At 37.0% G+C, this 12,036-nt stretch overlaps 1 protein-coding gene and 1 long non-coding RNA gene across 2 annotated transcripts; one reads left to right on the top strand and one right to left on the bottom strand.

The window, feature by feature from the left end:
- Nucleotides 1-734: 734 nt before the first annotated feature.
- On the top strand, nucleotides 735-4,130 carry LOC107733714 (uncharacterized). Its single transcript, XR_001639011.1, has 2 exons — nucleotides 735-1,103; nucleotides 3,979-4,130. It is a non-coding gene; the product is annotated as an uncharacterized LOC107733714 (long non-coding RNA).
- Nucleotides 4,131-8,596: 4,466 nt separating this feature from the next.
- LOC107733790 (homeobox protein SIX3) lies at nucleotides 8,597-11,301 on the bottom strand. Its single transcript, XM_016545587.1, has 2 exons — nucleotides 10,309-11,301; nucleotides 8,597-8,883 (listed from the first exon to the last, which is right to left on the bottom strand). Exons 1-2 carry the CDS (start codon nucleotides 10,998-11,000, stop codon nucleotides 8,691-8,693), a joined length of 885 nt encoding a protein of 294 aa, XP_016401073.1. The 5' UTR covers nucleotides 11,001-11,301; the 3' UTR covers nucleotides 8,597-8,690.
- Between the last annotated feature and the right edge of the window lie 735 nt (nucleotides 11,302-12,036).

Raw genomic sequence — 12,036 nt, 5'->3', positions numbered from 1 at the left:
CGCAGAGGGCTTGCGCAGCGTCATCTCCCGGTGATGGGCATAAAGTGGAAAGAGGCACGACCCAAAGCTGAACATCTTAACTGAAACAAAAAATAAAGTGTTCTTAGAAATGTCTTTTTAGAGCTACCCCGGTTTGAGCTCCAAAATAATTTAAAATAACTGGTTTGAAATTCAAATATATTTCGTAGATTTTTCCGTTTATCTATAAGGCCTAGTCTTAATTTTATGTTCGTGTGAACTGGACAAATGCAATGTACGGTTTTGAATAAATATGTGTCTTCCATCACAGATTTAAGCCCCAATAGTGTAAAGGGGCGCTTCCAACCTTTCTCCACAAGATGGAGTAACTTGCCTACGAGATCAACGAGCACATACGAGAGGCGCTTTCGTCCACTTGAACAAGGTTGAGATTGGATCTGGTTTGTGACTGCATTCATACATATTATGTGTAATCCATTCTATTGTTTAAAGCAGAGGTGAACATCTTTTGCTTTCATGATTCAGTAGGCTATGCAGCACTTTAAACTCGTTTTGAAAGTATGCAGTTATATAAAGTTATTGTGTTTACCAAACTTTATATGAACAAATATTTTATATTTTGTTCCTCCAATAATTTGTAAAATAAAATTAAAATAAATATGCTAAAAAGTTCAACTGTATTCTGATATACTGATAGGTCTACTTATAAAGATCTGTAAAATAAGTCCTTGCACTCTCTGGAGGCCTACAGTATGTCTTCATGTATTAATTTAATAGACTTTTTAGCATGGCACGTGTCTGTAAATTAGTTATGGATATTACATTTTAGTTCTGTGGCTTTTATAGTAAAAAGAAAGATATGAATATATTTGCTTTTTTAAAATCCTCTGGAGAATGACTGGTAAAAAAACACCAGCTGTAGTTAATCTAAATGATGTGCAACCAAGACACCAGCAACTAACACGACATCTGTTTAAATGCTTTCATGCTAATACACTCCTCTCAAATGGCGTCTTTGTTAGTGCGTCAAAGATTATTTACGGAATGAGTCAATTGCTAAATGGTTTCATGATTGTTGAGCGGAATCGCCGTAGGAGGCGGTTAGGACTATTGGAGGCTGTGAGGTCGAGCTCTGGCGCGCAGCGGGTTTTAAATAAGACAGAAATATTTTTCTACAACAGCAACAGTAGTGTTTACAACAGCAAAACACCATACCCTGTAAACTCAATAATAATAATAATAATAATAATAATAATAATAATAATAATAATAATAATAATAATAATAATAATAATAATAATAATAATAATAATAATAATAATAATAATAATAATAATAATAATAATAATAATAATAATAATATCAATAATATAATTCAGTTATAATTACAGAGTAATTAAGAGGTGCCGAGAAAAATGATTTAACTTTTAAACTTAAAATGGTCTTTTCTGTTCTGTGTTTCTTTTTCAAAACTGCGTCACGGCATTTGCTGCTGTATCAATACAGAAGCATCCATTTCGATACACATATCAGCAAGGAGCACAGTCCTATTAAAAGCCGTGTTCCATGTGCCCCTTTTATACTTTGAGCACCTGCCCCTCGAAGGTCTCTGCATGGCCCTGATTTCAAGCTCTGATTGATTTTAATTTTGTCCACCCCTGAAATAATTCGCACGCTGGTCCATTCCGCACTGGCAACACTGTGAACCTTATTTGCCAGTCATAGGTGTCAGTCAATTACAAACACCAAATACACATCTGAACAAGCTTATTAAGGTTTTCAAGAAAAATACAGGCAGGTGTGTTAAAACAGGGATGGAACTAAATCTGCATGATGATGGTCCAGACTGGTAGAGTTAGACCCTTTCTTTTTCGCAGCCACATATCCGCGGCAAGTTATGATGGCCTAGCTACCAGTGGATGAATAAAATGTGCAGGGTCTCATTTGTTTTTCATTTGAACACAAACATGGGGATACTATAATAGTCCTAACTTAAGTGTATTAATACTTATAGCCTACATTATTAAAAGCAAGGCCTAAGTCCCATTCTAACCCACTTGGATGCGTTTAGAAATTCGATTTGAAGTCAATTTTAAGTCACTAATCTGTTTTATTTAACAAACCACATGCATGCCAGGTAATGGTACTTTTACATGTATCCTATAATAACATTATAGAGCTGTTATATTATCTGTAGCCTTGCACTGATTTTAATTAGTCAATTAAACGTACTCAAGTTGATACCCAGCCATACCCAGCGAGTGTGTTTAACTGGTTTTCTTGAATGTTTGATTCGCACGTTTGTCCAGTAGGTGGCCTAAGTGACTGACTGAAAGTGTAACGTGACCGGGTGTAGAAGTTCGCCCTTGTTAAATAAGAAATGTATGTAGGCGTATGTGTTGATACAAATTACAAAATTAAATGGATACGAAAGATACCTAAAGAATACTAATGATTGATGTGTAGCAGTTGTAACTGCGACGACTACCTGTTTTTATTCCTTTTTTTAACTTTAACTTTTTAAATAGTGTAACTGACACTGTTTTAAAATTGAAAGGCAACGAGACACAGAGACAGTGTTACACGATCATTTAAAGCCCAACCTCCAAGAAAAGTCCTATAGGTAGGCTACGAGTGTTTTACTGTAGTGTACATTATCAGAATGGTTCGTCAACACTTTCCTTGTAGTTTAACTTCCAAAGACATGCGCTCCAGCGAGGCCCATTAGATTTTTACATTAAGTCCTCAAAAGTCTGGGTATCAGTGGTGAAAAATTAAGGGAGCCGGGATTCCATTACATTCCGAGCTGTCCCAACTCTGTGATCTAGCAAAAATGGAAATACAGTTCAGTGTTAAAACATCATTTGACTTTCAAATGATTAATTATTGATGTGTTCGCAGAGGGCTTGCGCAGCGTCATCTCCCGGTGATGGGCATAAAGTGGAAAGAGGCACGACCCAAAGCTGAACATCTTAACTGAAACAAAAAATAAAGTGTTCTTAGAAATGTCTTTTTAGAGCTACCCCGGTTTGAGCTCCAAAATAATTTAAAATAACTGGTTTGAAATTCAAATATATTTCGTAGATTTTTCCGTTTATCTATAAGGCCTAGTCTTAATTTTATGTTCGTGTGAACTGGACAAATGCAATGTACGGTTTTGAATAAATATGTGTCTTCCATCACAGATTTAAGCCCCAATAGTGTAAAGGGGCGCTTCCAACCTTTCTCCACAAGATGGAGTAACTTGCCTACGAGCACATACGGCACATACGAGAGGCGCTTTCGTCCACTTGAACAAGGTTGGGATTGGATCTGGTTTGTGATACATATTATACATATTATGTGTAATCCATTCTATTGTTTAAAGCAGAGGTGAACATCTTTTGCTTTCATGATTCAGTAGGCTATGCAGCACTTTAAACTCGTTTTGAAAGTATGCAGTTATATAAAGTTATTGTGTTTACCAAACTTTATATGAACAAATATTTTATATTTTGTTCCTCCAATAATTTGTAAAATAAAATTAAAATAAATATGCTAAAAAGTTCAACTGTATTCTGATATACTGATAGGTCTACTTATAAAGATCTGTAAAATAAGTCCTTGCACTCTCTGGAGGCCTACAGTATGTCTTCATGTATTAATTTAATAGACTTTTTAGCATGGCACGTGTCTGTAAATTAGTTATGGATATTACATTTTAGTTCTGTGGCTTTTATAGTAAAAAGAAAGATATGAATATATTTGCTTTTTTAAAATCCTCTGGAGAATGACTGGTAAAAAAACACCAGCTGTAGTTAATCTAAATGATGTGCAACCAAGACACCAGCAACTAACACGACATCTGTTTAAATGCTTTCATGCTAATACACTCCTCTCGAATGGCGTCTTTGTTAGTGCGTCAAAGATTATTTACAGAATGAGTCAATTGCTAAATGGTTTCATGATTGTTGAGCGGAATCGCCGTAGGAGGCGGTTAGGACTATTGGAGGCTGTGAGGTCGAGCTCTGGCGCGCAGCGGGGCTCCAGTAGGAGCGGCGCTAATTGAGGAGGCAGAGTCGAGGCGGGCCAGTAGAACACGGGAGAGCGAAGAGCTGGGGCAGGGCACGGTTCTTGGAGCTTAGCGTATTGTTCAGATGTATAAAATATGAGACTAACATTTCTCTCTTCCTATCCCCTCTTTTGGCCTCGACTTGTCAACATAGACTCACAACACAAACTCTTCTTTTATTGTTTTTGTTGTGGATATCTGTTTTGTATTTGTCATAGGCCTATCTTATCGACTTATTGTCTTTATGTGCACATATATCATAGCCGTTTTGTATAAATTGTCTTTCTTCATCGAATCACACAGGGCTATGCTGGTGCCCGTTAGAGCTGAAAATTTGTTAGATTCTATGGTAAAGGCCGCATTAGTTATTATTATGGGCTAATTAATACACTTCAATACGCCAAGTGTGGTAACAAATCTTTTTGGTAACAAATTGCATTACAAATTAATAATGTAATATGTATTTTAGCCTACTGCATTACTACTAAAGTGTATAGGCTATTTAAAAACAGTTATTTAGAGTTTACATTTTATTTATTTATTTATTTTGTCATATGACGTACTGATATCAGTTGCGTTTCTCGTTTTAATTTGAGTTGGAAAGTGAATGCAGGTGCTCGCAGGATGTTGTCTCCAGTAGGCCTATAAGAGACGCATGTATGCTCGCTCATCACCCACCCACCTGTGAGAATGTTTCGGGAGAGACTTTGGTTTTCAGACTTCTGTAGCTTTACAAGGTGTTGTGGTGAAACAAAATCAGAATATTTCTAGTTTTCCACAGTTCATAGGATCTCATCCGAATTAACCTTCAGATGGGCTCTTGCACTCTGATCTTACTGCTGATCCTGTATCATAGCGTCTTGTGACCTCTAAATTACTCTGTAATAGAATTACAGTTTTTAATCCTGCTTGCCAGAACACCTCATCACAGGCTGCTGGGTCGAGAACAACACTCGCGGTACACCTTTCAAAATGAATGCAGTCACATATTTTTATGAAATTTGTAATTGAATTGTTAATCGACTTTATCAAATAAACGTCTTTGGTGATTCGTGTACTATGTCTATCAAAAAACACTCTCCAAAGGCAAGTAGTTTTCAGATCAAGGTATTGCTCTTATTACAGTTTAGAACCATGTCGAATAAAAGGAAAGACGAGTAGCCAAAACAGTAGCCTATAGAATTGACAAGGTCTCAACAATACGCCAGGTAAAATATAATAGGTCTAATGAAGTGATGTAACATTTCAGATGTGAGAAGTTCTAATAATGAATCTTTTAAAATATAGCCTAACATTATTTCAGAAGCAGCTAAAGATCTACAGTGAGGATGGAAATTACCGAAAGTACTGTTTTTTTGTGTGTGGCATTTTACGTTATTTGAAACTACTATGTATTTTATTTATTTATTTATTTAAAAAAAATTTTTTTTTACCCCATTATGGGATAACATGAGCAATAAAAATACTTTATAACATAAATTTAACATCATTAAATGTGTATAATAAAAAATTAATTAATGATCTGAATAATTAATTTACATTTTAAATATTTGTTTGGTTGATGTTTGTTTATTTACTTATTTATTTATTTTTAGACATTTAGCGGATCCGACTGTTGTCGTCCATAGCCTATCTTCTGCTAAAGCACAGCTTGCCACAGTCGCAATAGCCTATTAATTCACGGTTTGGAATCCAGCTTCACGTACCTTGTTCTGTTCTTATTTGTGAGAAGGGGGCTGTTTCGGGAGGGAAAAGACCCAGTCTTGCCAAGAGTGGTTGCACTGACAGGCTATGCCGGGTCAGAGGGAACTGACGCTCATTGAGAACTGCATGAATACACACGAATAGAAAAGTTGTGTTCAGTTAACCGATGAAATCAGAGAAAAAACAGGGCTGTACAATCTTTTCTTATTGCCGTCTGCGGTCCAATTGCATTCATTTGTCTCTGTGCGACTAAGGTTATGGGAACAGTACAAATAATCTATTCTGCCTTTTTGACACCCTCGCCAGTTATAATAGTAGGCTACACATAGGCTTAGAGACTGGATGTGTATGAAAATGTTATGTTGACGTTGTCACGTAGGCTATATTTTGTAGCCTACTTCGTGTAGGCTATTCACATTGCAAGAACACCTGAGGGGGGAAAATCAACTGTGTAACTGAATTATTAGACACTAAATAAGCCATATGAATCTTTATATATACAGCAAGAGAGGGCAGTCTCTTTGCAATTCTGCGAAAAGTAGCCTATATCGTCTGTAGTCGCGACACATTTTCAAGATGTTTCTGTTAAATTATCGTTTTTTTTAATGCAATGTTTATGTGATATCTAAAAAGCCAATATGCAATAGGCGATTCTGGTAAATTAATTTCTTCCAACACACCCAAATTATTAAAGGGCTGATTGCCACCTGTTTATTTTATTCACAAATAGCTATATTGATATTACTGTTTAAAAGAAAACTGCTCTTCTCATAACTACTTTATCTGTCCTAAACATATTTGAGACAAATATCTGCCGATAAATTAATGTAGCCTGAGAGGATAGATTGATAAAGATCAGTGTGAAGTGATTGGAGAACTCCATCAGCCAGTGATAGTCCATATCTGTCCACCGCAGATGAACTTGAGAGGTAAAAAGTAGTCCCTCGCGATCAACTACCAATGAATACAAATCAAATGGTTCTTTATTTTAGCGCATTTAATTAAGTGTCATTAGGATCAATGGGTATTCCCTTATGATCGCGGAGATTCAGACTTGAGAGGACGTACAAGACATACACAATGCACCCTATAGCCTAGAATTATGAACGTGAGAGAAATAATAAATAATAAACGCAGCCTTATTTAGCATTGCCGGTTGTGAGAGCTAAACGTTTCGTCTAGTCTTTAAGTTATCTGTCGTAAAACTGATACACATGAATGGAGAGAGATCACAATGGGCAAACTAAATAGCTATATAAACAATTTATGGTTGCTCTTATAAAACAAGGGAGTTTTTAATTAAAAAAAGATTTAGTCATCTATCTTGTTACAAATATCTAAACTCCTCTTTAATAATAATCTTCGTTACATCGACAAATTAAACAAGTTGATTAAGCTATTTGTCACATCTTCAAGCCTTTCCTCTATTTTTGGCAACTAAATTAGAAGTGAGCAAAATCGGAGACGCACGAACGAGTCAGCTTCATATTATGTAGACTTCCAACATTATATTGTTGAGTAAATAGGTATTCTCCATTCATAGGATAACCTTTACCCATAATATATTTTACGTCAGTAAACTGTTTGTGTTTGTTAAAGTGCGCTGAAAAAAAACCAAACAAACAAAACTTCTATATCAAGTACGGGTTTCTGTTTGTGCATGCGAGTTAGGGTTACTCGCCCAGAGGGAGCTTTCTTCTAGCATAGCTACATTTTGGGAAAAAAAACGCCGTTTCGTTGACTACAACGGGACACTGGGCCAGGGGAGGAGTCCTCCATGATTAGTCAATTTAATGGTGCCTTCACTTAAGTTTTGCATTGTGTACCTTAGCCACTGACTATTAACAAAAAAGAATACGAATGTTCACCGTCGCAGCGAATTTTGTTTAAAAACGTTTCTGTACTACAAATTGTTTGATAAAGAATTTTGGTGCATATGTTACACTAGTGATCCACTTATTTAATGCTCTCCAAACTGGGGAGAAAACGTTTTAAATGTTGTTGTGTGGAAATTAGATTTTTTTTTTTTTGTGGAAATGACACACATAATACAGTTTTATAACAAAATTGAATACTGTATTTTCAGTTTAGAAACGTATACATTAACAGAAACACGCAAGAAAGTAACATTGAATTATAAGCGCTGGACTGGAAACATGAAATAGACTTGGTCAGTCGATGATGATATCCAATATTTTGTCTTTTGCATTAATCTCGACTGATAATTCATGGTCACTAGCGTTCTTTTCATGGCATAAAACAGAGAAACAAAACGCCTAGAGCACTTAATAGTTACGTTTTGACGAATAGTTTATGTAGGGACACCATGGCAAGAAAAGTGAACAGGGATATAAAAGAGAATGGGTATAGCAATATTATTTACACTTATTTCTACACATATATTACAGACTGGGAGAATGATCGCATTATTTAAGATATACATAATTCAATATAAAATCTGGAAATAAAAATAAAAATCTGACACAGTCATAACGATTCAGTTCCACATTTGACCAGTACCCCACACAGGCAGTGACAGAAGTGTAGTAAAAAGGTGCTTACGACTCAAATGATTGTCTGATGAACATAAAGGAAAAGAAGATTGCATCCTGGCTGCTCGTCGTCACTCGGACTAAAACAGAAAAAAGTTGATGGACACCGGTTTCTGGTAATTCCCTCTTCACGGTGGTCCTGGTAGACATAATAAACGTGGGGCATTTCTCCATATATAAAAAGAAAAAAAAAATATATATATATTTAGATATATATATGTATATATATCATGCAAGTGATGGGGTGGGGGAAGGTGTGGGGTCCAATGAAAGCGCTTGAAAAAAAGGCGTGCTTTTGTTTTTCTTTTTATAATAGTAATATCAATTGGTCCTTTTTCATCTTCCCCGATAATTAATAAAGTTTATTCAGGTCCTTTTTCCTGTATATATTTCTCTTTTGCGTATCATACGTCGCATTCCGAGTCACTTGACGTTACTGAAAGAATTGACGTGCCCGTGTCGACTCGCTCTGTCATACTCGAGACACTGGTCGTTGGACTAGCCGCAGTTGATGGCGACTCCGCCGAACTGCGTGGGGTGCAGCCGGATTCTGAAAGGGACCGCATGCCATTCTGCCCTATTGCTTGATGCTGGAGCCTATAGCAGAAAAGTGAGAGAGCGGTATGCTGTTAAGAGTATAAAAGTCGTAGGCCATGTTCACTGAAAAACGCGCCTCCATTTTCACGTAATTATTATGCTATTTTAAACATAGTTCTTTAAAACGATATAGGTAAAAATATATAATATACATACAATAGATAAAAATAACATTTGGTTACATAGTAAAATAAATGCTACAGCTGTTTATTTATTTATTTTACATACGATTACATAAAGCTTTGCGGCTACATGATTAAGTCTACATACCAAAATATTAGCATATGTTTATCGTCGAGATTTTATTGACTTCTCATGATATCTAGTAATGATACAATTAGTTATTGTATTTATTTGTATTTTGATATGTTCAAATGTCATTAGTTAAAGATGTCAGTTTTAGTATGCTGCGTAACCAAAATGTCATAGTTCTTGTTTGTTTACCGATTTGTAATCATCCAGTCAAGTGCCATTTGTAGATTTATCCATTAAATAATATAAATCAGTTACACCAGTCAAAGTGTTTTCTCATTCCCTAGACACAGTAGCACTTAGCGTTTAGGAGGAAAAATAATTTGACAACATCTGAAACACCACTCACTAACAAATTTACGCCGTGTTATCTGTAATATAATTACGAAGTACACTGGGAAGTGAAACAATTAGCCTAATAATTTGCAAGATGTCAAATATAGCAAACACTAACCCTTACAATAATTTGTAGCCTATAATGATTTATTTCTCAATGCATGTTTGTCCGCACAGTAGTTTACAACTATCTGTATTTACAATGTCATGTAAAAATGTCTAAGAATGTTAGTGATAAACTAGAATTACTTTGAATAGACAGTTAATTTCGGTAGATTTTACTTTTCCAAATATAGCAACAGAGAAATGCTATAGGCCTACTTACATTACTTTTTAGACTTTATTCATATTTTGTATTATCGCTATATCCATCAGTTGGAATGACTGAATATTTTAAATACTTGATGTGTAAAGACGATAAAAATACTAGATTTTGTAACCGTGTAAACAGAACACAATAGCTTTGCTGTGAAGCATACACATTTGATTACATGTTCTTTTTGCTATTTCAGATTTCATCAATGAATCAGGAGAACCTTTTCTATTTGCATCATTTTTTTCACACGTTAATAAAAATTATACAGGTATGTTTTATCTACTTGCTTTTATATTCTGGTTGATACTTTCTAAACAACTTACACATGGCACAAATAAAATGTCGTCGTTCTCGCTCCCTCGTCTCTAAAATCTATTTGATTCTGTTTTTACTGCAGTACTTTCTACCTTGTGTTCACATATTTCACAACAATTCATTTATCAGTATATATTTAGTACTAATGATTAAACACTTAAAGCGAACATTTCCATTGAAAGTTAAACATACACAACGTGACTGACCTGTTTTTTGCTGCCGCTGCCCTGTCTCGTTGTCTCCGGTTTTTAAACCAATTTCCGACCTGTGTAGGAGTGAGTCCAGTGGCTTGAGCCAGTTCCCTTTTCTTGCTGGGGTTTGGGTATGGGTCCTGAAGGTACCACTCCCGTAACAGACTTCGCGTCCGCTCTTTGAAACAATGCGTCTTCTGCTCACCGTCCCAGATGGTTCTAGGCAGGGGAAACTTCTTTCGCACCCTGTACTTATCAACCGGTCCTAGGGGACGCCCGCGTAATTTCTCGGCCTCCTGATAGTGAGCTTCAAGCCACATCGCTTGTAGTTTACCATGCGAGTCCTTGGTAAACTTGTGGTTCTCCAGAATGTGATAGAGATCACGAAAATTGCCCGTGTGAAAGGCAACCACAGCCCGGGCACGTAGGATGGATTCATGCTTGTTGATCGCCTCGCAAGCACCCGGTGCAACTGGAAGCGACCATAGGAAGCGACCCAGCCGCTCTATGTCCCCGGTCTCCTCCAGCGTCTCGCAGACGCTGGCCACTTGCTCCGGAGAGAAGTTTAGGGTCGGTAGCTGAAACATTGACAAGTCTTCGGGAGACCTGGTGCTGGGCGCACTGCTCGCCAAGAGCAAAGGGCGATCAGCAAAGTTTGGCAGGAAGAAATGAGAGGGATAAAGCTCTAAAGGCGATCTGAAAACCATGGAAATGACCTGAGAGAGAATGAAATTTGCGAAGGAAAAAAGAACGACGAATTCGGATTGAATGATTCAATAGCTATCGCCTAATGACACCAGCCTCATAATATCTCCCCCTAAATCCACCGTGAGTGTAGCATTGAAATATTTTGTTTCGCTTTTCTATTGGTCTTCTTGGTGTCGTTGTAGGGTTGTCATGGCAGCCCTGCCAATCACTGTCAAGCGTGCCAATCATTAGCCAGTACGTAGAGGCTTTCACCACTTCGGCTGCACGCACGGGGGGTTATCAGGAACTCCAATCTCAACAGCACCCTCCCTCCCTTGACTCGCGTGAAGTCGAAGCAGAGTCTCGCCTGTTTGTTGAATGGAATGAGCAATTAGTGGGTGGAATATTATTGTGATCTTAACGAGGCTCGTTAAAGTTAAGAAGATATGTAGGGAGAGAAGGCAGGGGTGGGGTCTCGGGATGACAGTCACGGACACGGGAATTTAAATGAAGCGCTAAAACGGAATCTGCGACAGGATACACAGATAGGCTATTTCATTCGTTAGCCTCGTATGAAGCTGGAGAAGATATGTTGCGCCGGCACTCTTAACCTACAAATACAGTAGCCGTAAAAACAAGTAGCCTATTGAATTTTATATTTAAAAAGATCATTTTGTTCGCTGTGTATACGCTGAAAACTCCAGGATCGTTTTTTAACTTAGTTCGCATATCGGTACGAATTGACTACTACTCGCACACAGAGACAACCGTTTATAGTGGACGCGCATCTCTGTTGCTCCGCTGATGCTTTACTATGCTCAGAGACCGAACACTGGCCCATTGCCCATGCATATTGAGGAAAGCACGTGATCACTGATGCATATTTTATTTTATTTAAACAAACTTTTCTCTTTTTTCAGTTACAGATAGGCTATATACCAATATTGTGCACGACTGCAGATCGTTAAAATTAGAAAGCCCGTTTCACGAGAATGAAGGACATCATCTTTATGTCACGAGATTCGGCTTCCAATGGCGTGTTGGTTTGGGTTTCTT

This window comes from Sinocyclocheilus rhinocerous, unplaced genomic scaffold, assembly GCF_001515625.1.
Source record: "Sinocyclocheilus rhinocerous isolate Xijiao unplaced genomic scaffold, SAMN03320098_v1.1 scaffold789, whole genome shotgun sequence".
NCBI classification, from domain to species: domain Eukaryota; kingdom Metazoa; phylum Chordata; class Actinopteri; order Cypriniformes; family Cyprinidae; genus Sinocyclocheilus; species Sinocyclocheilus rhinocerous.
The sequence above is the reverse complement of the archived record's forward strand: the minus strand, read 5'-3'. Positions and strand labels throughout refer to the sequence as shown.